Genomic DNA, 23,262 nt, shown 5'->3' with positions numbered 1-23,262 from the left:
AGCTCTTTGTCAGCTGGAATTTCCACTAGTGCCTGAGGGACAGGGGAAACCAGAGAGCACACTACAAGCCAGCAGGAAATATTTCTGACCATGATTAATGCTTCCTTTAACAGTGCAACAGAATCTTTCCAGATTTTTGTGGATCTTTGGAAAAGTTCCACCACTACTCTCCAGGCCATATTTTGCTGTGAAAACCTTATTACATAACAGAAGCATTAATTAATTCAGAGCAAAATAAGAAAAGATGTATTATCCTAAAGATTTGGTGAACAGGGGGGGAGGAAGTTAAGAAAGGCACATGCCTTTCCTTTCATTTCATGTGATTATGTTGTGATAATGCCCTCTACAGACCTGTCCATCACTTGTGGGCTCAGGTCAGAGAAGCTCTCTGACCCGACCAGCTGGGTGACACAGGGCAAACAATGATGAATTCAGCCTCAGTTGATCTTGCCAGAAGGATCTCAGACTTGCCTGTTGAGCAGCTATGAGACAACCACATTTTCCTTTTGTCCATCTTCTTCTTTTTGTTTTGGATGGGGAGTCTGTGGGAATATGCAGAGTTTGGAAAGGCGCCATCTCTCATGTGCATACAGGTGTCTTTCTACCCCTGGGCCTCCTTACCTAGCTCCCAGATTACCAACTTTTAGAAAGTGTATTCGTTCACACCTTGAACTGCTCGAACACCCCCTCTGGCACAATAAACTTGCTTTGCAAATTTCTAGGTACTGCTACAGAAGACGGCCAATGATACCCCACAGATGTAGGGAGCTGTACAACACTGGCACTTGGATTAAATTCCATTCACCATTTTCAAATTATGCTAAAGAAAGCAGACAGACTCACTGTTGTATTGAGCTTGGCCTACAACAGGTTGCAAAAAAGCACAAGGGCAGGCTGCAGCTTCCTGTGAATTACAAAGAAGGTTTAAAATTGAGATGACCGATGCTTGGGGCAGCCCTCCTAACTAAGCTCCAACTGTATGCTGTCACTATCCAAATGTTGTGAGCACACTAAACCAGCATGAAGTCTTTTCTTTAGCCCTTTCCCCCTAACTCTCACATTTCTATTTTGTGTGCTAGCAGCTAGCTTGCTCTATCGCTATTAAGCACTGATTTAAGTGAAGAGCATGCAATTGTTCTGTGCAGACCCCTCTAAATCCAGTTAAGTATTACCTTTCAATTCTATATTCCAAAGTTTATTCTGACTGAACTCTGAAATTTTTGTTTGTTGGTTTGTTTATTGCATCCTGGCACTTCATGGGATTACAAACTATAAGCACACTCAGCAGATAGACCCCTCCATATATATATATATAAATATACCAATTGCACCACAAGCACTGCCATCTGCAACCAAAATATCTCACAACAGCCAACTGCCATCACCCTTACCTGCTCTAGATGAAGGAAAAATAAGAAGATGGCGCTGCAGTTGGTATACAATTTATCCCAACAACACTTTGGCTCGTGGGATCACACCTTTGTTCTACTAAAATATGCCACTGACTGACCTTCTATTATATCTCATCTCCAAAAGCCTGAACGTCTCACAGAGCACGACTATCACACCCTCTCCACCTCAAAGTCTGACGGGTCAGTGGCTCAGCAGTGACTCAGAGGGCACAGGCTATGCACTGAACCACTCTGTGTCATTTCCCATTGCTTTCAAAGTCTCCCGTCCAAGGACTGACACAGTCCAGCCTGTTAAGTTAATGCGAGCTGACAAGATCACAGCTCAAGAACAATAAAATATATAGAACAATAGATGCTTACCCTGGTTCTCTTCAGCTCCAACCAGCAGAGGAACCTTTTGTTTAAGCAGCTGATGAGATACACAAGAAGTCACAGAGATGCAGAGTCACTCAAGTGCACTTTTGTTTCTGCTTCTCCTCCTAACTCTCCCAGTTCTATTGATGTGCCAGTGGCTCACTCTCTATCAATCCCCATTAAACACTGATATAAGCCACAAAAAGATTTTGTCATTGGTGGACAGGGAAACTTCCAAACACAGTTCATTATTAATGTCTGATAACTGATTAAATAACAGCCAGCCTTCAGGAAAACACACATTAAGGTTCTCCCTAATCATTTTTCTGTATGCTGCCAGTCTTCCCTTTTTAAAAAACCATTATATGTACAAGTTTCTCAACTCGTACAGAGTACGGTCTCCATCCAGTCTTGCTGCCTTTCAACACCAGCCACCAGGACCTAGAGAAAGAAGCACTTCCAGGTCTTTTGTTCACAGCGTGCAACCCCAGGGGACTAGACTGCATCTTACCCTTAGTCTTTATGTGGGTCACGAGAGGAAGTCAGACTGCAGCTGACTCCCTAGCCTTAGTGAAAACTCTGTACAACAACAAAGCTATGACGTGCATGGGAAGAACAATTTTTAGATCTACTCCTTGCTAATAGATGGGGACATAGGTGCTGCCTGCTAGAGTAAATTAGAGACAGACTTGTGAAGAAGTGCAAGGACTCCTTTTCCCAAAGTAGAAAAAAGTGTCAGTAAATCACAAATATGAAGTTTTCTGGCAAGCAGCCTTGGGGAGGTGTACTACTCTTTGCATCCCCTGCAGAACAGCACAGAAGGGTGCCTGGGTCCCTTGGCCAAACCCAATTGCCACTGACTACGGCTGGAGCAAGAAGAGGACCTTGGTTTGGAAAAAGCGGCTGCTTTGCACAGTGGGGCAGGGATAGGCGGGGATACCCCGCTGTGCCTGTGGCTGACAAAGAGGTTAAGTTGCTGCTCATGAAGCTGTGAGGGCAACTTAATCCTCTACAACAACAGCCTGGTGCTAAGAAGCATCCACAGGCCTGGGGATAAGAGAAAGTGAAAGCCCCTTCCAAGGGCATTCATTTCTACACCAGTCTTGTGTTTTTCCCCCTCACCCACCTCCTTCCCAGCCTAGTCACTCCAGCATTAGTTTGCATGGGCTGTCTGCAGAGACATAACAACAAGAGGTGTACTTGGAAAGCCTGCAGAAACTTCTTAGCTTGAAATCAGAACTGTGCTGAATCCCAGAAGAACAAAAAATGTTTGAACTTGCCTCCCCAAAAGTGTTGTATTCATTGACTTGCAAGCATGGGGGAACAGTGGTAGTAATTTAACCTAGGGAAGAGTGCCAACAACTTATTTAATTGCAGAGTTTGTGCCAACACCACCACAATACAACTATTAATACAAGTCTGCAGTACAAGACTAATTCTACTAACCTTTTGCTGTTGCCTTATAGTCAGGTCAGTGGCTGCATCCCTTCTGTGCTGACGCTATTCAGCAAACACTGGCAACTGATTTCAGGCAAACATGAAATGAAGCAGGGCAGGAGGGAGGAGGGGGCATCATTGATAAAATGAAGATCCCCCCCAAGACCCCACCCTTCTCTGTCCAAATGTTTCTCATTTCTTTCTCTGTTTCAAGTCTCTCTCTTGAAACTAGAAACGTGTTCTGCCATGTATTTGCTCCTGGAAAACAGCCAGATCTTTGGTCTGAATTCCATCAGCTCATTTCCCAGTTTCTATGAGACTGCATTTGAGTAATGTGGCTCTCTCTCAGTCCACTGGCAAGTTAGGTCATTGATCAATACATAAAAATCTGAGCTCTGACATTAGGGAGAAATCCACTTTTCTGAACAAAGCATTCATTTAAATAATGCATATTTTAACAGAAGAAAAAAATAGTAATAACAGATCCAGCACTACCACAAGTTTCCAGGAATACAGTTATTCTGACAATTACGTGCCACTGCAAACATCTCTAAGTCCAACGTTACATAACAAAATTCCAAGCAACAATTATTGAGGCAGTAAAGTCACTGATGCATTTGCAGATCCACTCACCCTTGCTTCACCCTTCACCCATTACTGTATTTATTTTTCTCATATTTGCGTCTTGTGACTGTATTATAACTATACATTTGGAATCCCCTGAGTTAATTTTTATTGCACTTATAAATAGCACAAAGGGGTCCTAGTTGTCAACTGTGGCTTGCTGGCACTGGTAGAAAAAAATAAATATTGATTACAAGCTGAACAGAACACAAAGAAAAATACTTCTGTATGACTATGTTAACACCTCATCAGAAATCAGTAGTTCTCAGTAGGTGTTAGGAATTATTTTGCAACATGCAGTGGACTGCATGCTCTTTCAATTCTTCTGAAATAAACATGCCACAACACGTCATCTTCACGGATCCTGGAGGCCCTTCTTGCCTCTTTCTGCTCCATGAAACTGTTTCTGCTTTGCACACTGAAATCGATCTGTTTGCCATTTCTTCAGCAGGTATTTCCATAATACTCTTATCTCTGTTTCATGTGATTTGACATTTTGCATTTATCTATGCTTCTAAAAGCAAAAAGTCATGAAAACCCTTCTAAGTAATTGCAAATGTGAAGATTTGGCATATTTTCTATGATTTTCAGGAAGTAGACTTCACTGGAAAGGCAAAAAAAACCTATAACAGTGCTAACAAGAGCTGACCCCACGGATAATAAAGACCAATTGCCTGAAGACTTCAGCATCATAAGTCATAATGACAAGGTCAGAAAATGATGCAGTGCTGCTAATAACTATTGAAAAACAGCATCTCTTCTATCCCTATTGCCTGGTACTTGAAACATTTTAACTGTGAAGACGGACAGGACAAAACTGCTTAGGGCAGCACTGCAGAATGTGTGACTGAAACCCTGTAGATCATGGAACTATGACATTTGTCAGCCAAACCCGTCATTCGCCGGCACGTCAGAAAATCCCCATTCTTGAGTGAGAATAGGGAATGGCTTTCAGGCCGGCAGATTATCTGGAGGGGTCTGTGGGAACTGCAGAACACTGCACCTGCCTGAAAAATGGCACCAACTCAGCACAAGATGTTTCCAGAGGGGAAAGTTAATATATGGGAGGAATGCACATAAATCCTGTTATTTCTTAATGGGATTTGGGAGCTTATTTCTCACCCTGTGCTTTGAAATGTATCCCACAGCCTATTCTATTAATGAATTTAAGCACAGTGATTTTCTTATCAGCAGGAATCATTCTTCACTGAGGTTTGAATTATTTTTTTCAGCGGGATTTTTTAATGCAAGTGTGAAAAATTAGTATTATGCTTGAATACCAGTTAGGATGTTAACAAGCTGTGTCCTGGATAAGCTGGTCTTGTCTGTTCCTGTTGTCCTTTTCCTAATTTCAATTGACCGAGAAACCTGGAATCATTTATTTATTTATTTTAAGCTCATGGCAAAGTAACAAGACTTGTGGAAACAGAGTTAGGCAGTGCGTGGCTGAAAACGGGAAGACCAGAAATCTCTTCCCAGCTCAGCCACATGAACGAATCTCCACTACACAACATACACTCCACTACATACTCCTCTCTTACATAAAACAAACTTAATTAAGAAGGTGTTTTTTCACTAGGAGTGCAAAATATGATACACAGATATAGACTGTATTTTCACAGGGGGAAGATGCTTCCCAGCATTTAACAACTTCTGAACTGTCTCTTTAAAGAGCTGGGGTTCTGGCAAGTCCATCTGAAGTCATGCAGCCCGTACCTCCTTCAAAAACAAGGACCTGGTAAGTGAGCCAAATCTGAGGGTTTTAAGTGGACATATGGAGACAGGAAGCCTTTGGGTGAGACACGAACACAGGCATGACAGCCTATGTGAGTCGAGATTATAAGGAAAAAGAAAAACATATGTAGTGCATTTAAAGTGTACACTTCCTAAATTCTGTTCATCTGGCACACAGACACAAGCATCCTGCTCCAACAATGCAAAGTTTTCAGGGAAGCTCCAACTATCTAGCAACACGTAGCTCCGTCACTAGTGTGTGGTAGTCTGGGCCACGCAAGGCTCCAATTTCCTCATCTCACACGGACTAAGCAGGCTTTGTCCTCTTCAGTCCCCACACTGGCAGGCATTCACAGTGCAGAGCACACTGTTGACTTCATAGAAGAAATCCATGATGTGAGGTTGATAGGGCTGGGTGCTGGGCAGCTGGAGGATGACAAGATCTTCCTACGGACAAGCTAGTCCTGATGCTGAATTGTGTTTTTGTATTATTAACTGGATATTCCTTGTTCCACACATAAAGGCAAGTAGGTTCAGATCAAAAACGAAAGCCTCCCCTAAGCAGGACCAGAAATGTAGCCTGCAGCCTCCAGATTGATGGCAGAACGCCCACCAGTTCCTCTTGTTTGTGCTCAAATCCAAAGCCTACTGACTCAACTCTCAAGTGAGAAAGAGAGATTTGCCTCCTGGGTTGACAGACACCAACACATTTTAGGATTATCTGACACAGGTCTTGGCTGTTCTTTGCTGCCATCAGATGGTGATCTCCTCAAGGCTTTGGCTAGACAAAAGTAAGTGGCAAAGATTTTGTGGTTCAGCAGTGTATTTCCAAAGGACTCTGTACATTTTTTCTTTGATTTCCAATGTTTGTTGGCAAGCCGATTACAGTTCAACTTATTGTCACGTTCAATGATCCCACCCCCCCCCAAGTTTGAGCACTTTCTACAAAACAGATCCATGCTGGATTCATGCTTCACAGTTTGGAGATTTATCAAAAGATCCTGAAAGGAAGTACTGATGAAATTTGAGATTAGCTCAGCTCCAGCCATGTCATTGATGATGGATTTTCCTTCTATGCCTTGAGCTCCCAAGAAACGTGGGAAAGGTTGAGTTTAGTGAAGCCTTTCACAAGCAACCATCTGTTCTGCCCAAACACCGCTTTAAAGAGTGCATTCTCTGGTTCTCATTCTAGGATCAGTGTAAACTTTAACTCTGATTATACCTGCTACAGCTAAGCGAACAAGGATATATGGCATTTTTCTGACTAATCTCTTTCAGGTAAGCTAAAGCCAGGGCAGGACTGATGAAGGCTCTATTTACTGACCCGAAGGATTACATGTTGTGTTTAATTACACGTGATTCCTCTCTGTCCAGGAACCTGAGAAGAAAATATATTGTCTCTCACACTTTGTTATGACTTTGAAGGATGTTACACTACACAGTCTTCCGCAACTCACAAAGTTGCGATACAGTAGTGCAAACTTGGTCTTTTTGAGGAGGGATTTCTGTGGGCTTGGGCTGAAACTATGCAGAATGGGTTCATCTCTGGTAAGGAGGTAACCTAAAGCAAGACTGGCCAAGTGGAAACAGACACCTGTCAGTCTGTCTCTACTCTGCATGCAAGTGTGACATTTCCAAGGGTAATTTTATTCTGCATGCATGTTCATGAAAGTCACATGGCTGAGTTGCCTGTGAACCTCAGAACTCATCTGTGCTGATCTTTGTTAATCAGGACAGCCAAGGTAGTCCCAGCAGATGGGGTCACCGTGATGAATCACAGACCAACTGGCCCCATCAGACAGCAGATCTGCAGTCTGAAAAGCTCCTACTGCCTTGGCTGGGGCAGCACCAGTGCCTAGCAAGCCACTGCTCCCATCAGTCAGTCGGTTTGTCTGCAATTGCTAATTCAGTGCTGTGGCATTGAACAGAAGTCTTTTTGTGCTAGGGAACGATTGGCAGCCTAATGGAGGGGGCTAACAATAGAAGCCTTTTCATCGAGCAATTCCCTAGCTTTAAGAAAAGGTAGATGATCCTGTCCCCAGTGCTGGCATCAGCAGTCTTTGGTGAGGCCCTAATCTGAGCCCTGAGAAACAGGGAAGAGTAGTGAGGAATTGCCTTCTGCTTTCTGGAACAATTACAGCATCGGTTCCCCTCTTCTCTGAAAGCAAACACCCACCCATCCACATTTCCCTGTCATCCGGGATCAGGCACCTGTCTTGTCTATTACCAGCCTGGCAGAAGGATTATTTTGCACAACAAGCTCACCAGCAGACCATCACACCTTTCTCCAATGCAAAATGTAAAGGATATGCCGGGGGTACAGGGAGAAGGAAATTGGGAAGCAGTCAATTCTGTTGTCCAAGCTGATTTGGTCCTTAATGTTTTTACTACAATCCAGAGAGGACGCCAGGCAGAGCTGCTTTCTGCTCACAGGACACCCTCCTGCCTGCCTCTGGACTAAGACCAAGCACAAGCAATCACATTACGGTTTAGTCCTAGGCAAACCACTGCCCACTGACTGCTTTCCCCCTTGAAAACAAGAACTGAAGGAATAACATGCCAGCTCTCCATGCCCTGTCAACTGATGTAGTTAAGAACCACCTGAGTGCTGGTCTCTTGCTTTTTACATACCATTCTTGTTCTGTCCTTACGCATGAAGAACACATTTATAAGGACTTGCCATATTATACACAGCATCCTTATCTACGGTCCTAAACGCTCTGCAAGAAGGCATGAGTGCAACAAGCTGCTTATGGCTTTGAAATGGATCTGTTCATCAACCCACTTGTAGCACATTGGAAGATAAATAATGAAAAGGAGCATTTTTAAATATTAACAACACAGAGGCCCTAATCTATTCTAGGGCAGTAATGAGAAAAATAAAGTCTTATGTCTAGCCCAAAGAGAATAAACACGGAAAGTTTCAAACAAACAAATCAAAAAATGGCCTTTTGGGTTTTGTTTTGTCAAGACTGCTGGAATGATTCTCGTTGTGTGTCACTAAATGCTCTATGAGCTCACTCAGGTGAGGTGAGCAAGGCATCACCAACAAAAATATTATAGGAGCAGCACAGGCATGGGGGCCTTGTGGAGGACAGTCTGATCCAGCTGCTGTATGCACTGACTGCTAGAGGGCTATTCATTTCCCCAGAAGCTGGATCGGGCTCTTAACAAGGTCTAAACACCTTACAAGAATTCAGGACTATTTCCCAGGCTCTGTCCCAAGCTATTCCTATTATTATTAAACTTTTTTTGCTTCCTACATCCCTGCTGAGAGGTAAACCTCAGAGTTTGTGTCATGCTTCTGGCATGAGGTCCCTGTAAATGACCTATCCTTTTGAGTTCAGGGAACCGATGAACTGCAGCACAGCATGTGAAAAGTGTTCCCACATAGCTGCTATCCGAGAAAGGAGGCTTTAGATGCCTTAATTCTTAGGCAAGAGAAACAACTCTTTTGTTAATATCATCAACATGGAGCTCAAAATAAAAGCACATTTCAGAGGCCTGTAACAACCAAAGCTATTCCAAAGGTTTGTGTGTAGCAATGAGAAAGTGACCACTGAAATAGATCGCCTGGCCCCAGAACAGTTGATACTGAATAATGTTTATTACCTTGAAAATTCTCACAGCAAACCAAGAGGGAACGAACACTTCTGTTCCCAGATTGCCTTTGCTGCCTAAAACAGTTGGCACTTTCATTTTAGTAATATTGCTCTTACTGCAAAAGATGAACCAAAACAGTAATATGCACGTTTTCATCTGTGCGTGCTTATGGTTTTGAGACCAAAGGAAATCAGGTTCCAATTCAGCATTCGGTATCAACAGCAATCACTTGTGCATTTCTCACGATATTCCTGGTTCCAGGTTAAGACACCATTTATTTAACAAGATTTCCACTGTGAGCAAATCTCCTCAAATCGGAGCCAAAATTACATGGTTCTAAACTACAAAACTGGCACAATCAAAAAAGAAAAGAAAAAGGAAGATGAGCAATATGAACCATGATCTGAAAACAGAGAAGTGGAGCTCATTACTAGGGATTTCATTTCTACTGTTTCTGAAGTATTAGTGACATTTTTATATAATCTCATGTTACCTTTTAAACACTAAAGTATAGAAGAAGAAAACTGTGATTTTACATAAAGGAAAGTAATAAAAACCTGACAATCTTCTTGCCAAAGTAATATTTGATAACCACAAGTAGCAAATTTTCTTGAGATTTAGGCTAGATTCTTTGAGGTCTACAAATTTGCAGAGTTCACTCAGCTGGGAAAAATTTAACATAACATGCTCATTCTGGAGTCTCTTTCCTCCTCCCACCAAAGCCTTTTTCCTCTTCACCTCAGGAGGACATTTATTTCTTTCAAAACATGGGGAGAAACTGTGAACAGTTCTAAGTAAAGAATTTGATTGACAGCTATTCTCTAAGCTCATATAAATGAGAAATTCTTCCCTAGGAGGAATGTAAGACCATAGTTCCCTTTCAAATTCTCACCTACACAATTCCCTGATAATGTGTTTAATTCCACAGAATCAATACAAGAGGCAAATCACATTTTGTTAATTTTCATCCTCTGCTCCATCTTTTTGGATGCTGTCCCACTGCTAACCATTAACATTCTCGTGCTGATTTACGTACTGATTTTTGGACATGCACTTGGGAAAAAGAATATCCAGCTGACATTTTTTGCTCATTCTTCTAACTTTTCCTGGCACAAAATAAAATGTTGGGGAAATTCCACAAAGCTTGTTTCTGAGGATCCCTCACAACCTTGTGCTTAGGTGGCACATCAGGAATACCACGCACAATCCTAAAGCACTGCGGCCCGATCAGCAGCTCCAGAAAACAAAGCGAACTTCCTTAGGCTCCCAGGACGGCAAAGTGCTGTTCTAGGCCAGTCAACACCATGAATCTCCATCTCGCTGACAGCGTTAGCATTTCCAAATTTCTTTTTATTGAAAATGAGCATGTTCTTTTAAATGCCCTACACAGCCAGAATCATAAAGTACTATGATTCTGCAGCCTTTGCGTGAAGAGTTGTTTATAGTCAGCCAAGAAACAAGACAGGAAAACAAAGGGACTGTCAAAGCACCTTCCTACATGGAGAGGGGAAAATGCAGGTCAGTTGTAATAAGTTTATTTATGGTCTGTCCTCTACCTCCGGCAAAACACATTCAGAAAAGGCCTGTGCTGAGGACTTTGAAGTAACCATCATGAGACTTACAGGCTTGTCTTTCCACAGGGAAAAAAGAAGAGCGTTAGCTTATACAGGTCATCTGTTTTAACTACCTAAATTCATGATAGCTGCACAACCAACATTTCTGACAAGTTGATTAAGTCTTGGTTCCATGATGTGCTGAGCATCACGGCTGATTCAGCAAAGCATTTACTAGCGTGTTTAACTCTATGTGTGCTTGTCTGTGCACTCAACCACATACACAACAAGCAGTCGAGCTGCCTTGTTGCACAGGAGCACTGCAACACATCTATATAGCAAGGTGACTTTTGCTGAGAGGCTGTAGGTAATTTGCTCTTACTTGAAAGAGCTGCCAGAAGTATAGTAAGCAGACTAAAACTGTTGTTTTAAGTCACGTTGCAAGCTTTCAAAGGTACCAACTTTAATATTTACTTTAATCTAAATTTTTTTTAACACTAAGGTCATTTAACACCACTTTGTCAATGCAAATAGATCCTTAAGCAGATGTAAATATTATTTATTCGCCAGAACAGAAAAGAAACCTGAAGCGAATAAAATTCCTACCTTAATTCTGAATAATCAGAAATGAAAATCTGACATCCACCTTTTTTATATTTATAGGTAACATTATTTAGAATTGTTGTTGGATCACTCCTAGAGCTGTACCTGCATATGTACTGCTAGTACTCTTGCGTAAGTACAAGAGGATCTGACCTGTAGTATGGTTCAATTTTTTGTTTCCCGCAGTTCCTCATTACTTCCCAGAAGAATACTGAATTAGCTTAATTACTGATATGCGATTTGATTCTTCCTGAAGAGTGCATAGTGAATTCACACACAAGAATTCAAACACAAGAAGAAATGAGTTTTCCAGCTGAAACTGGAAACCTAAAAGCAGCTACAGGTGCTGCGCATATTCTAGAGTGCACAGCTTCTACTCACAAGCTTTTCTTCAGCTGTCACCAATGCATGAGCAAAGCAACATAATGTCAACATTGACAGCACAAACCTAGCATCAGCTACAAGTTTTAAAAAAATACACATTTTTGCAGTGCTTTTCACAGAAGGCAGGCACAAGTCAGAGAGCTCCCAGTGGCGCCACGCACACTCCAGGCATGTTTGACATTAAGGGGCCTCGTTGTTGTGGAAACCAAATCCCATAGATTAATTAATGTTCAGCAGCCAGAGCCATCTCTCTTCCTCTCTCCTCCCTGCCCCCAATTAAAAAAAGGGAGGGTGGCACTTTTTACACTGCAAAAGAATGTCAAAGTCAAAAGAAACTCTCAGTTTCCTCACAAATGTAGAATGCTACCAAAAAGAATGAAAAATCTGACAGAAGTATTAGTCCCTCATGTTTACAAAATGAAAAATATAAGACCATTTCAGAGAGGCTAGTTTTGCTTCCTGTGGCTATGCCAATCTCCAATGAAGTCCTGCAAGAAAGACAAATATGTGAAATTTCTAAAATTCCTTTATGATGAAAGAACTTTCATTGGAAGTCCTTTTTTTCTTTCAACATGCAGATGGCACAAACTACAAGTAATTTATTTCAGGTGAACTATTCAAGTGACTGACAATTTACATGCGAGTGTGTTTGCACAGTCAGTTGCAGGATTTGAATAAAATTGAGTATCAGCATTTTCTTCCAGTTGACATCAGTTCTGATCCTTTGAATTCCCCACGTGTCCCAGTTTACATGAGGGAATGAGATCAGATGAGAGTGCATATGCACCTAGCAGCTCACCACATAAATGTGTACTATAAACAAGAAGAATGCACCAGACAGATAACATAAAAGCGAAACGTAACAGCCACTAGAGGTTAAATTTCAGTATTACCAAAATCCTATTTTCAAAACAGTTTTAGGGCCATAGGTAAAACCTATTTCAGTATTCATAGATTCAATTTCATGCTTTTGAAAACCCATTGTCTTAAAGATATGCATCTTCAGGTACCTGATTACTTTTTAAAGCTCAGTTCTGACGAGAATGAGGAACTTTCTCTCATTTGTTTCTCAAAATATCCTTGTCAGCTAGAACACAAATCTTGAAGGCGTACCACTCTTATAAGATAGTAAGTAGAAAGTACATAGCATAAGTAAACTGCTAACATAACGTATATGCATACCAGATAGGAATAAGTATTCATTATTATTATTCTGTTTCTCCACACAAAGTTCTTATTAGCTGACATCACATCATGTGATGAGAAGCGTTTATTTTCTTTTCTATTCAGAAGAGGCTGTTATGGATTACCAAGTGTGCTCAGATATGCTATGATTTCATGACATGAGATGACTGCATCACCTCAAGAAAAGGAAATCCCCTTCTCCCATTCATAAAGAGAGTGTAGTGAAATAAATAGAGCCAATTTCTAAAAGCAAAAATATTTCCTGTGGGACAAAATCTGTACTTTGATAGTTAAACAATGCTGAGAGCTCTCACGTGCTGCTCAAATAGGTAGCTCCTGATACTGACTTCACTAGGTGCTCGAGATATTTGAAAACCAAGCCAAACACAGTGCCAAACCATTTCAGGGCTATTTTACAACTCTTGCTCTTTAAATCAGGCACAGCTCCTAACTTGTTAGCCTTTTATTTAAAATAAAAAATATATATGTACCTTTGAGATGATTAATGGCTCCCCATGCTCCAGTCCGCCTTTCAGTGTGAATCCCCATGGAGCGCCTCCCTGAAGCAGTGCCTCCAGGTAGATGTATCTTCCTTTACGGGCAATGCCGGACTCTGAAGATGATATGCCAGTGTTAATGTTGTCTAACATCCTCATCTGTCCTATCACATACTCAGTCAAATACAAAACCCACTCGGGCAATCACAGATTAATGAAGTTGCAAACTAAACTCCTCAGAAGCCCACCACAAGTCATCCCTAAACATGCGAAACAAGAAGCGGCTGAGATGGATAGTTTTTCTTCAGAGCTGGAGTCCAAGGTGATGGGCTAGAGACGTTTCCCACCAACATTCCAGCATGCTGCTTCTCCTTCAGAACCACAACTTTTTACTGCTGTTTCAGCACTGTGCTTTTCCCATTCCCAAGTATTCCGGTCATGATAGCTTCGTTAAGATTTATCTTCCTGTCCTCAGTATATCAAACTTAAGTTTTTTAATACATGGGCAAAATTAGAAAAAAAAATGGTTAGACATTTAAAAGCCATTGGCCAGCAAATTGCCAAAATCCAAACGAATGCTTCATTTGTGATTGATTATCAGTCTTTTCTTCCTTTCTGTGTGCAATTTACCATTACAATGGCCTTTTTGCCTCAGCCCACTGCACTAAAAGAATGGAAGCGTCTTCTCCCTCTCACGCTCTCAGTTACTCTGTCCGCTTACTTCACAATTTACTGACTTGTCATAAAAAAGGCTGGGGGAGGAGGAGAGAAAAAGTCCATCCCGAAAACTATTTAGAGGGGTTTCAAATGTGAAATAACCCCACATTTATTGGATTGAAAAATGCAAAAAGTCTATCAGCAAAACTGGAGAAGCAGGTGAAATTAATCCTTTGGGGAAAATGTTAAGAGGATAGCTGAGCTCTTTTCATTTTCTGTGCTCTCTCCGATGATCTGCCAGAGCTGCAGCAGCTACTGCTGCTATGAGAGAGGGTGAGGAAGTGTGTGTGTGTGTGTGTAAGAGCGAGAGAGAGAGAGAGAGAAGGCAATGGATTAAGGCAAGAAAAGCAGCGCTGCCCAATTGTGCACATCAAGCATGCAACTATAAAATGCAGTGTGCAAAGGCTGGGGCTCACTCTTTTATCATGCCTCCGGAAACCACCATCTTTCCATTGTACTTGTCAAGGAATTGCAACAATGCAAACTGCCAGTTGCTGAAAATACAGTGGACCTGTTCCAAATCAACACAGTGGAGCAGTGCAAATAATTTTATTCTCATCAAGTGCTTTTCTTCCACGTGGTACCCACCAATTTCAATGGACTTATTTGCTTTCCTCCAAACACTATGTTGACCGTGTTTTCCCAATATGTGGAATAAGAACCAGTGGCAAGAAGTTAGGATATTGTTATGAATGGCGGCAGTAACCATTACGTAGAATTTACGACTGTGGATGTGTCTATTAATGTGCACGTAGGCTCAGGCATTTGTCTCATCGCTTCAGCAGGTGTTGACTTCACTCCTAAAACACATCACTAGAGGTGTTCACAAAAACTTCCACTTTGTATCCGCACTTGAACAGGCTGATGGAGAGGGCAGCCCACAGCCCACTCCCTTTCCTGCTTCTGTAACTGAGTAAACAAATACAGGCAGTGCCTCAAAGGTGCCCACACTTTTGTTCTCGCAGCCCCTGGGATGTGCTCGGGGTTTGAAAGCAGTGAAGATCTTGTGTTAACAAACTCATAATGAATGCTACTGTGTTCAGGCTCTGGCCATGGGGAAAGAGCTTTGCAGCTTTAAATCTAAAACCAAAACTCTCCACATTAGTTCACACCCTTCATACTGCCCTATTCCAAACCCCTTTAGAATGCAAGAGTTTCCCCACAGCCTTTTATTTGTCCCACGTGTCCCAGCTCTCATTCCCAATCGCCAAGAGGAAGAACACAGAAAAGAGGCCCCCTCCCTTATTTTTCATGGTAGATGATCCTCAATCTTTGCTTATCTTGAGCTCAGTTGTTCCCTCTGCTTCCCTCCCGGGTGCTGATTTTTCATTAGCTTCACATCATGGTCAGTCTCACAGATTGCTTTTATCCAGAACTCACCCTTTAGCCTGCCTCAAATCAGATTTCTGTAGTTTCAAACACTCCTAATGTTTCAATGTAAAAACCTTCATTTCAAGTCTCTACAATGAGCAATTCATTTCTGTCCCTCCACAGGCCCTGCAGAGACAGGCTAAGGCTCCAAAAACTGCCTCTTGAGGCCATACATCCTCCTATCCGTAACCATCACGACTATTTAAGACTGTGTGAGAACATGTCAGTCTATTAACAGGCTAAGGTAGTCTGGGTTGTATCCATTTCCAAGAAAAGATATTGTCAGTACGCATAATGTTTGCAGACGCCAGGATTCCAACAGGAGCTGTAGTATGGTGCTGACAGTGGTTGGTGTGTTACCATCATCTTTTCTGAGTTATCATCATATTCTGCTCAAGTACTGCAATTCATTTTGGGTGCTGAATACAACAACCAAAATACAACATTTTTGTCAATAGCACCATGAAATTTCCATAATTTACCATAATTTTCCATAACTTACCATAATAAATCAAATTGCTGCTGTATTACTAGAACCGTGTGTTTACTGTCTCCTGAGGCACCCCTACTGCTTCCACATTTGCTAGTCCCTTCAGTCCTACATAATGCTATTTCAGTTCTAAAAAGGTTAACACACATTTGCTTACATAGATCAGGAACTCATGAGCAGCTAAAAAAAAGGTTTGATCAACAACCCAAAAAGGGCTGCCAGACACTGGTCTGCTTTCTCAGCAGTCTCTCATTCACAAAGGAGTTAAAAATTGTCAAGTGCTCGTAGAAACCAATTCCCATCTATGACATCCATACATTTCTTACTGAGAAAATTACCTGGGCTGTTTTCACAATGCTTACCTCGCTGGGAACACCCAAAGAAATCAAGAAGAAGCAAGGGATTTTTGGAATGCTAGAGACTGTGGCAATTCCACCCCCACGCTCCAATTTAACTTTTTGCCAGACTCAGTACACAGAGCAGTTCTGTGCATGAACCTAGAGCTAATTCTTCTGAGAAAAAGATTTCAGTGTTGAGCATAATTAAAGCAATATTCAATATTCACCTGCATATAATCATTTCAAAGTCTTAAATACAAACCTTTTTTCCCCCCGTCTTGCCTTTGGCAAGAACCTCACATTGCCCAAGTATTAAGGAATTCTTCTCTGAGAAGTCTCTCTCAGAACACTGTTGTCACAGTGCAATATATAGACGTGGATTCAGGAAAGTGCTGCCCACACAAAATAAAATGCGAATTAAAATTCTGAAGGTTTTCGATGTAAGAGAAAATAAATTTGGTATAGAGTCATGTCAGAACCCTTTTGCTTAACTGTCAAGTATTACTCTGGTAAAGCAGGAGAAATTGCCATTGATTTCACTTCTCACAGTTCAAGATCACACCCTATAGTTACCATCAATAAAGGTATTGCCTCTTTACTGATGGCTGCCCTCACTTTTCCTAAATTTCTCCTAATATTGCAAGTTTCTTTTGCAAATGAAAAAGTTCATTGGAGCAACACTGCCCCCATCCGCTGGCCCCTAGCTAACACACTGGTTTTTAGTTGAGTTATGAGAGTTTAAATTGTCTTTATCGATTTACATGCAGACATTTCACAAATTAGTTAGCAAGCATTTACTTTTCGGAAAGGAAGCAAAATTCCTACAAAGTATTCAGGGAAGGGCTATTAATCCTACCTGGGTCCATCAGCTGGCGTGTCATCAGCTTAAGCATAAACCTAGAAATAAAAAAAAAAAAGTAAATTTAGCTCCCAGTCTTTGTACATATGTTACTTTTTGGCTGCAGAATTAAACAGTATGCTTTCTTCAAATCTACTTTCTGTTTAATTTAGAGGAAGGGTGAAGGTAACTCAAGATTCACCTCTCAAGACTTGTTTCATAAAATAAAGCAGCCATCATCCATAATGAAGGGACTTCTGAAGAGAATTAACATGCCAAACCGGCTTTGAGTTGGACATCTGAAGAGCAGAAGTGTAACTGATTACACAACAAGATGTATTTGGCAGAAAATCATCAATACAAGCAGGTCGACGAGTTCGGAATGAGCTGCATCTTTCTCCTCGTGTTCATGTTTTACTCCAGTGTAATTCCACTGGCCAGACAGAAGTGAGCCTGTAAAGGATAAAGGGCCCACAGCGTTTTACCAAGCACAAACCAATTTTGATTATTTCTTTACTTTTTATTTCTAGCCCTTTTATGCAAAGAAGTGAACAAATATCTAGGTACACAACCACATGTCAGTGGAAACAGGATTTCTGTGAAAGTTCTGTGAAGGCAAAGGCGGGGGCTTGCCTTCCCAGTGGCCTTTCTTAGAACCTTTTCTAGATATGGGAGCTGGTGCACCCACATTCTGCCAGGCCAGCACGAGTCCCTAGGGTTAGAGTAGTCTTTTGTATCTCTAGCTGTATACAAACTGCTTCTGAGCAAGTAAAAGCCTTGCAACAGCCCTTTTCGACATAATTTGTAATTTAAATTGGCAAGGCAGACAAAAGGGGGTAGAAATGTGGATCTTCTTACCTTTCACAGATGCAAACAGAGGGTGACTTACTGATGGTCACACATGAAGTATGAAAAGGCTGAAAACTGAAAGCAAGCCTTCTTTTTCCTAGCTCACTGCTTTTTACCACAGTATAGCTTTTCTTTTACTTCCAGATAGGGCTCTGTATAAACTGAAGAGCTTCAGGAATTTTAAATGATAATAGATGGCCTTCAAGCACCAGTGGCCATCCCGGCCTCTTCTTTATCCTGAGTCTTGAAGATGCGGAGGACCTAAATCTGCAGGACTGAACAAAACAAATGTTAAAAGACACAACTCTCCTGAATCAACCCAGGATCCCTTAAGAAGCAAGTCATGTCTTCCTGGAGTAACGGTTCTCTTGAAGGTTAGGTAAATTAATAAATTAGAAACATCTTACTAGAAAATACTGCTTTTCTACACTTATCTCCCATCAACCTGAGCCGATCCCATAGCACATCCATCCACTCAACTCCGTAAAATATTTGTTTGGCATCTGAAAGGAGAAATGATGGGATGGACCATAAGTTAAGCCTCTGTACGGCCAAAAAAGGGGGATTACAATCAACTACAAATGTCAAAAGCTTGTTTCTGGAGAGACATTCCTGGAGCTAAATGGAGAAGCTCTGCTCACACTGCAGGCTGGATTTGAGTCCAGCTCCCTCCCAAGCTACAGAATAAGCCTGTTTTTCTGGGCAGGCCTAACATAGAATATAAAAATCAAAGAGTGAAAGGAAAGAACAAGGCTGAGAAACAGAAGGAAGCTGCAGAGTACGTCAATCCACATAGATCTTATGTTGGAAAAGATACCTGCCTTTGAAGACTGGAAAAAAACAAAAAAAAAAAGAAAGAAAAAAAAAGATTTTTCTTTGGTGAACAAAAAAAGTCTTTCCAGATAACACTGTCTCTGGCACAAAACAGTTTGAGGTCCCTCTGTTACTCAAAGAAAACTGAAAAGCAAGTATAAGGAATGAAGAATAATTCTGCTCCTCCAAGGGGAGCACAACTGCCATCACAAGTGAAGAAGATGAACTCAGGGTATCTAAATTCAAAACCGCTGATTTTTCTCTCTGCATCTGAATTTTCACCTATCTGATGTAATGGCTTTATCAATGACCTTGATGAAATAACTGCTTGAATCAGGAACCAATAATCAATAAAAAAGGCTAATCACAATATAGCACCAAAAATTTGCAACATGTAAGTTGTTGTTATGTATGGCATTATAACTGTAACACCCCTGAGGACATTTCAGCAGTAGCAAGCCCTGAATTTCTATATAGTACCATAAGGTTTTCCAGAAAAACAGGCTCAGTTTGCACTCTGAATGCAATAATTTATCAGGATGCACAGAAGTAGGCACATCATAGATGTCTTCATTCTAACACTAAATTACAATCAGATTACATGAATATACGGAATTATCCAGTATTATTAGCAATGGCTAAAGGGGTTTCCCTTATTGTGGCTCAGTTACAGACTTTCCAAATAAAAAGAAGGAAGCATAAAAGGCTTGGGGAAACCATCACCTCATTTAACTGAGCAATTGTGTGGTGCTTATCTGTATTGTGGCAGACTGCAGGCACAATCAGACAATTTCAACACATGCCCACCTTCTGGGATAAGAGATCTTTGTGCCAAACTATTTCTTGCAACTGCTTCTTGCAAAATGGATTACAGCTGAAGTCGCCCAAGGCATCAGAGCACATCACAGCAAGTTGTGGTAACGTGGTCCTCTACCTGAGCTCATCATGTGAAGTGCTGGCAAAATTCTGCAGATATTTACATTTGATATATGGGATATGAAAAAACACAGCAGGTAGGTATTCTTTTTCTAGCTATTTTTTTCTCCTCAAAAATAATTTTATTATTTAACAAATAATGCCTTGAACCCCATCTGAAATGGCTGGTGGGTATAGCCCAGGTATTTTAGGGTAAGAGCCTCAGCTAGCATAAATTACTCAAATACTTTCCTCTGAAGCTTTATACCTCAGTCACAGTTCCTAGTCCCTTTGGGGGGGGGAATTATTTTAAACACCAGAATTATACATTTGCAGCTTACTAACAAACCTGTGATTATTCTTAATTTTCTTTTTTTTTTTAAAAAAAAAAGAAAAAAAAAAAGGGAGAAGTATTTCAGGAATTGTAACCTAACAAGGTTACCTACTCCCTATGCGTAAGCAGTGTTTCAGGGGTGGTAGGGGGAAGCGGCAGGACCACAAGGCTGGGGTGCTCAGGACCTCATTTTGCACAAAATGACTAAGGGGAAGAAGGAAAAAAAAAAAAAAAAAGGCACCTGCACTCAGGAGAGGTGCTGCTCCACAGAAAGCCAAAGCCCTATTGGGGAAAAGCTATCAAGTTCCCCACCGAAGCTGGGAACGTTTTGAAGGATACTTTGTGGAGAACCTAAAGGCTGGATGGGGCATTTATTGGCTGCCCTTCCTGCACAAGACCGCCTCCAGAGGAGGAGTTTGTGCCCTAGGCTACAGACTCGGGCCAAGGGGTTGGGGTAAGGGGCAGGTGGCTTCCGAAGCTCCTGCTGACTTGTGGAAAACGGACTCCACAATCAGTAAGATTGTAAAGTAGGTATGTTTCCTCAGCACTGGGTAGCATGAGGGTTAGTCCCACCAAAGTCGTGCATGCCTGACGCAGCAACTTGCCTTGGTTATATGCAGCAAAGAGTTACATATGCTTGAAGTTTCACAATATGCCTATACATATTCATAACCTGCCCCTGCTTCATATTAAAATTAGTTTGAAGGAGTCATTTCCATAAGCTCCTCCCATCTGCGCTTGCACAGTGTCTCCTGGTGGTGGTCGTTGGGGGTCATGGGGATGAAGGTTGCTGACTCTTCCTCATCAACGCTAGTTGACCTCTTGTCTTTGCGCAGACTCAGTTGCTCCTCGGCTCTTGTCCATCCGCAGGACCAGTTTCTGACAGTTTCTTAAGATAGGCTCACACTCTTATTAAGAGACTGACCTTGGTAAGGGGCCCAAGGCTTCTTGCTTTAGTTAATTTGCACAATGCACCGTAGTTAGCAAAGACACTAAGTAGCATCCTAGTTTAATGCTGTCAGCGCTCTATCTCTGCTTGATAAGATTCTCCTAACTCCCTCACTCACTGCAAGCATGGGAGGGGCTCAGGAACCGGACCCAGACCCAGGCAAAACAGTCGTCGTGAGTTCAGGGTCCCCCTCCTTTGCCAGCCCCCCAGCAGGGAGCAAAACTTCAGCACACTGACCCTGGAGGAGCAGCCCTCAGCAGGAGGTGTCATACGGAGCAGTACGACCTTAGCAAGCTGGACGAAGAGTTGGCAAAACACAAGAGAAACAAACCTCACCAATGTCTGTTAGAGGTAGGTGCAGCATCCTTTGCCTTTCAGTCTCAGGCTCTTCGCATTGATTGAACAGCTTTCTTCTCTCTTAAATTAAAATGGGATTATTTCCCTTTGAGAAATGGTTATGTGTTTTTCTTCATAGTCAGGTATTTAAATACAGGAATATAAATAAGCTTATACCCAGAGTTTTCTCTGACACCGGTACTCTGGTGTTTCTTCTGGACCCGGTTCACATGTGGGTTTCTCGAGAGGTGTAACATGAGGCCTCTGTTGTAAACTGTTGTCTGTTACTTTGAGTAACTTGGTAAGAGTTATATGGTCTGTTGAAATCTGTATGTGCGCTCCAAAAACTGAGATCCAAAATAGGACAATTGGCGACCTGATTTCCCTTACTGATCATGTGGTGGCTGTGCACCCGTTCTCCCAGCAAGAATGGAAAATACCAGTCAGGCCATTACCTTCAGGAACTGAAAACCATTTTATCTCTGAAAAGTCTGGTGCATAAGTCAGAAGATTTTGATTTTACTCCTGACCTAGCTTTTTGGTGGGATGCTTTTGGCTCTCCGAGCTTTTCTCTGGCGGGAAGAAGGTTCCTCACTGACTTCTCCCTTCAAGGTCATAGCCAGCCCCCACACCGCGATGTCCCAGGCCCCCCCCGCCCCTTCGATTGAGAGGATTTTTACCTTCAGCCTCGAGCATGGGGCCATTAAACCTTCCTTCACCATCCAGTGGCCATGAAGGCGGCTTGGCTGCTCCAGTGCCCCCACAGCAGGAGAGAACCCGCCGCCTGGGGCCAGGGGGCTGCTGCACACGAGCAGCCATTTTGTGGTGGCTGGACGAGGCGCTGGCCTGGAGATCTCCTCATGGTGGCCAGATGTTGCAGCCCCTCTGTCACTGAGGTGAGGTGGGTGTAGTGCAATTGCTCAAAGGGCAGACTCCTTCCTGGGGAGGAGGCAGAAGAAGGGCAAGCTGACTGTCTTCACTGTGAGGATGTGGTCTTTCTGAAAGGACGTAGCCAGCACCTGCACTGATGAGGTTGAGGAAGAAAAAAAAAAAAAAAAAAAAAAAACCTTGGAGGGGGTGTGTGCACAGATAGGAAGGGCTGGAGGGTTACAAGAGTGGCCGGATAGCTCTGGGTCTCCCTCATTGCTCGGCAGGGAAGGGGCAGGTGGTAGCCTGGGGCGGCCATTTTGTGTGTGCTCGCCCCCCTCCCCGCCAAAATGGCACCACCCGTAGCTGCTCCTGGCTTCCGTCCTCACCACACAGAAAACACGGGGAGCTGTGACGGGTCTCTCTGGTTTAGGAGAAACTGACCTGGCAGGAGCTGTTAATCACAATCCCAAAACTCTAGATACACAAATTGAGACTGTGTGCTGCGGTCTTCCACCAGACCTCAGTTTTTATTCTGGACATACCTGCAAAGCAGTTACGTGAGGAAAAAGATTGTCTTGAGGCAAGCAGGTTGGGATAAATTACATTTGGAGATGAGATGAGGGCAGATATTTATAGAAATGTGGTCTTCGCTTTTTCTTGCAGAAAAAGTACCTGGAAATCTTATAAGAAGGTGACAGTATATATGATTTACCACTTAATTGTTGAAAAACTTAACAGAAGATGATACCAAGTATTTATAAAACTGTGCATCTGTGCATTCATCCAGACAAAACAAAGCCTAAGACTTTATGAAGGAGAGGAATTATCTACCTCAATATCCTTTAATTTCTCCTAGTTAAAAGTAGAGGAAAGATTTCATTTTTATGATAGAAGGTTGGTTCTTAACGTACTAGGAATTAATATATTGATAAATATATTAGAAAATAAGGAGAATTATTTTTTCTTCACGGGTGCTGTTAATATGAGTGAGAATATCCAAGAATTAAGGTAGCATACTTTTTTTTTTCTTTTAATTAGAGAAATCCTGTATCTGAT

The 23,262-nt window shown here is 42.0% G+C and overlaps 2 protein-coding genes across 3 annotated transcripts in view; one reads left to right on the top strand and one right to left on the bottom strand.

The window, feature by feature from the left end:
* Window positions 1-18,123, bottom strand: part of SHROOM3 (shroom family member 3) — a 159,967-nt gene extending 141,844 nt beyond the window's left edge. Inside the window, exons 1-4 of one of the 2 annotated variants that reach the window (XM_080589194.1) lie at window positions 17,999-18,123; window positions 17,343-17,593; window positions 17,159-17,199; window positions 13,381-13,502 (exon numbers count right to left, since the gene is read on the bottom strand). In XM_080589194.1, the coding sequence (XP_080445320.1) occupies window positions 13,381-13,502; window positions 17,159-17,199; window positions 17,343-17,380 (201 nt within the window). In that variant the 5' untranslated portion in view covers window positions 17,381-17,593; window positions 17,999-18,123. Of the gene's footprint in view, window positions 1-13,380; window positions 14,550-17,158; window positions 17,200-17,342; window positions 17,594-17,998 lie in introns of those variants that run through there. The other variant, XM_080589195.1, reaches the window with a different exon arrangement.
* Window positions 18,124-18,305: 182 nt separating this feature from the next.
* The window catches only part of CCDC158 (coiled-coil domain containing 158), a 53,245-nt gene continuing 48,288 nt past the window's right edge, over window positions 18,306-23,262 (top strand). The window contains 1 exon segment of the mRNA XM_080590916.1: window positions 18,306-19,815. Coding sequence (XP_080447042.1) covers window positions 19,799-19,815 — 17 coding nt within the window. The 5' untranslated portion in view covers window positions 18,306-19,798.

Source organism: Anser brachyrhynchus (genome assembly GCF_964034855.1).
Source record: "Anser brachyrhynchus genome assembly, chromosome: 4".
NCBI lineage: Eukaryota > Metazoa > Chordata > Aves > Anseriformes > Anatidae > Anser > Anser brachyrhynchus.
The sequence above is the reverse complement of the archived record's forward strand: the minus strand, read 5'-3'. Positions and strand labels throughout refer to the sequence as shown.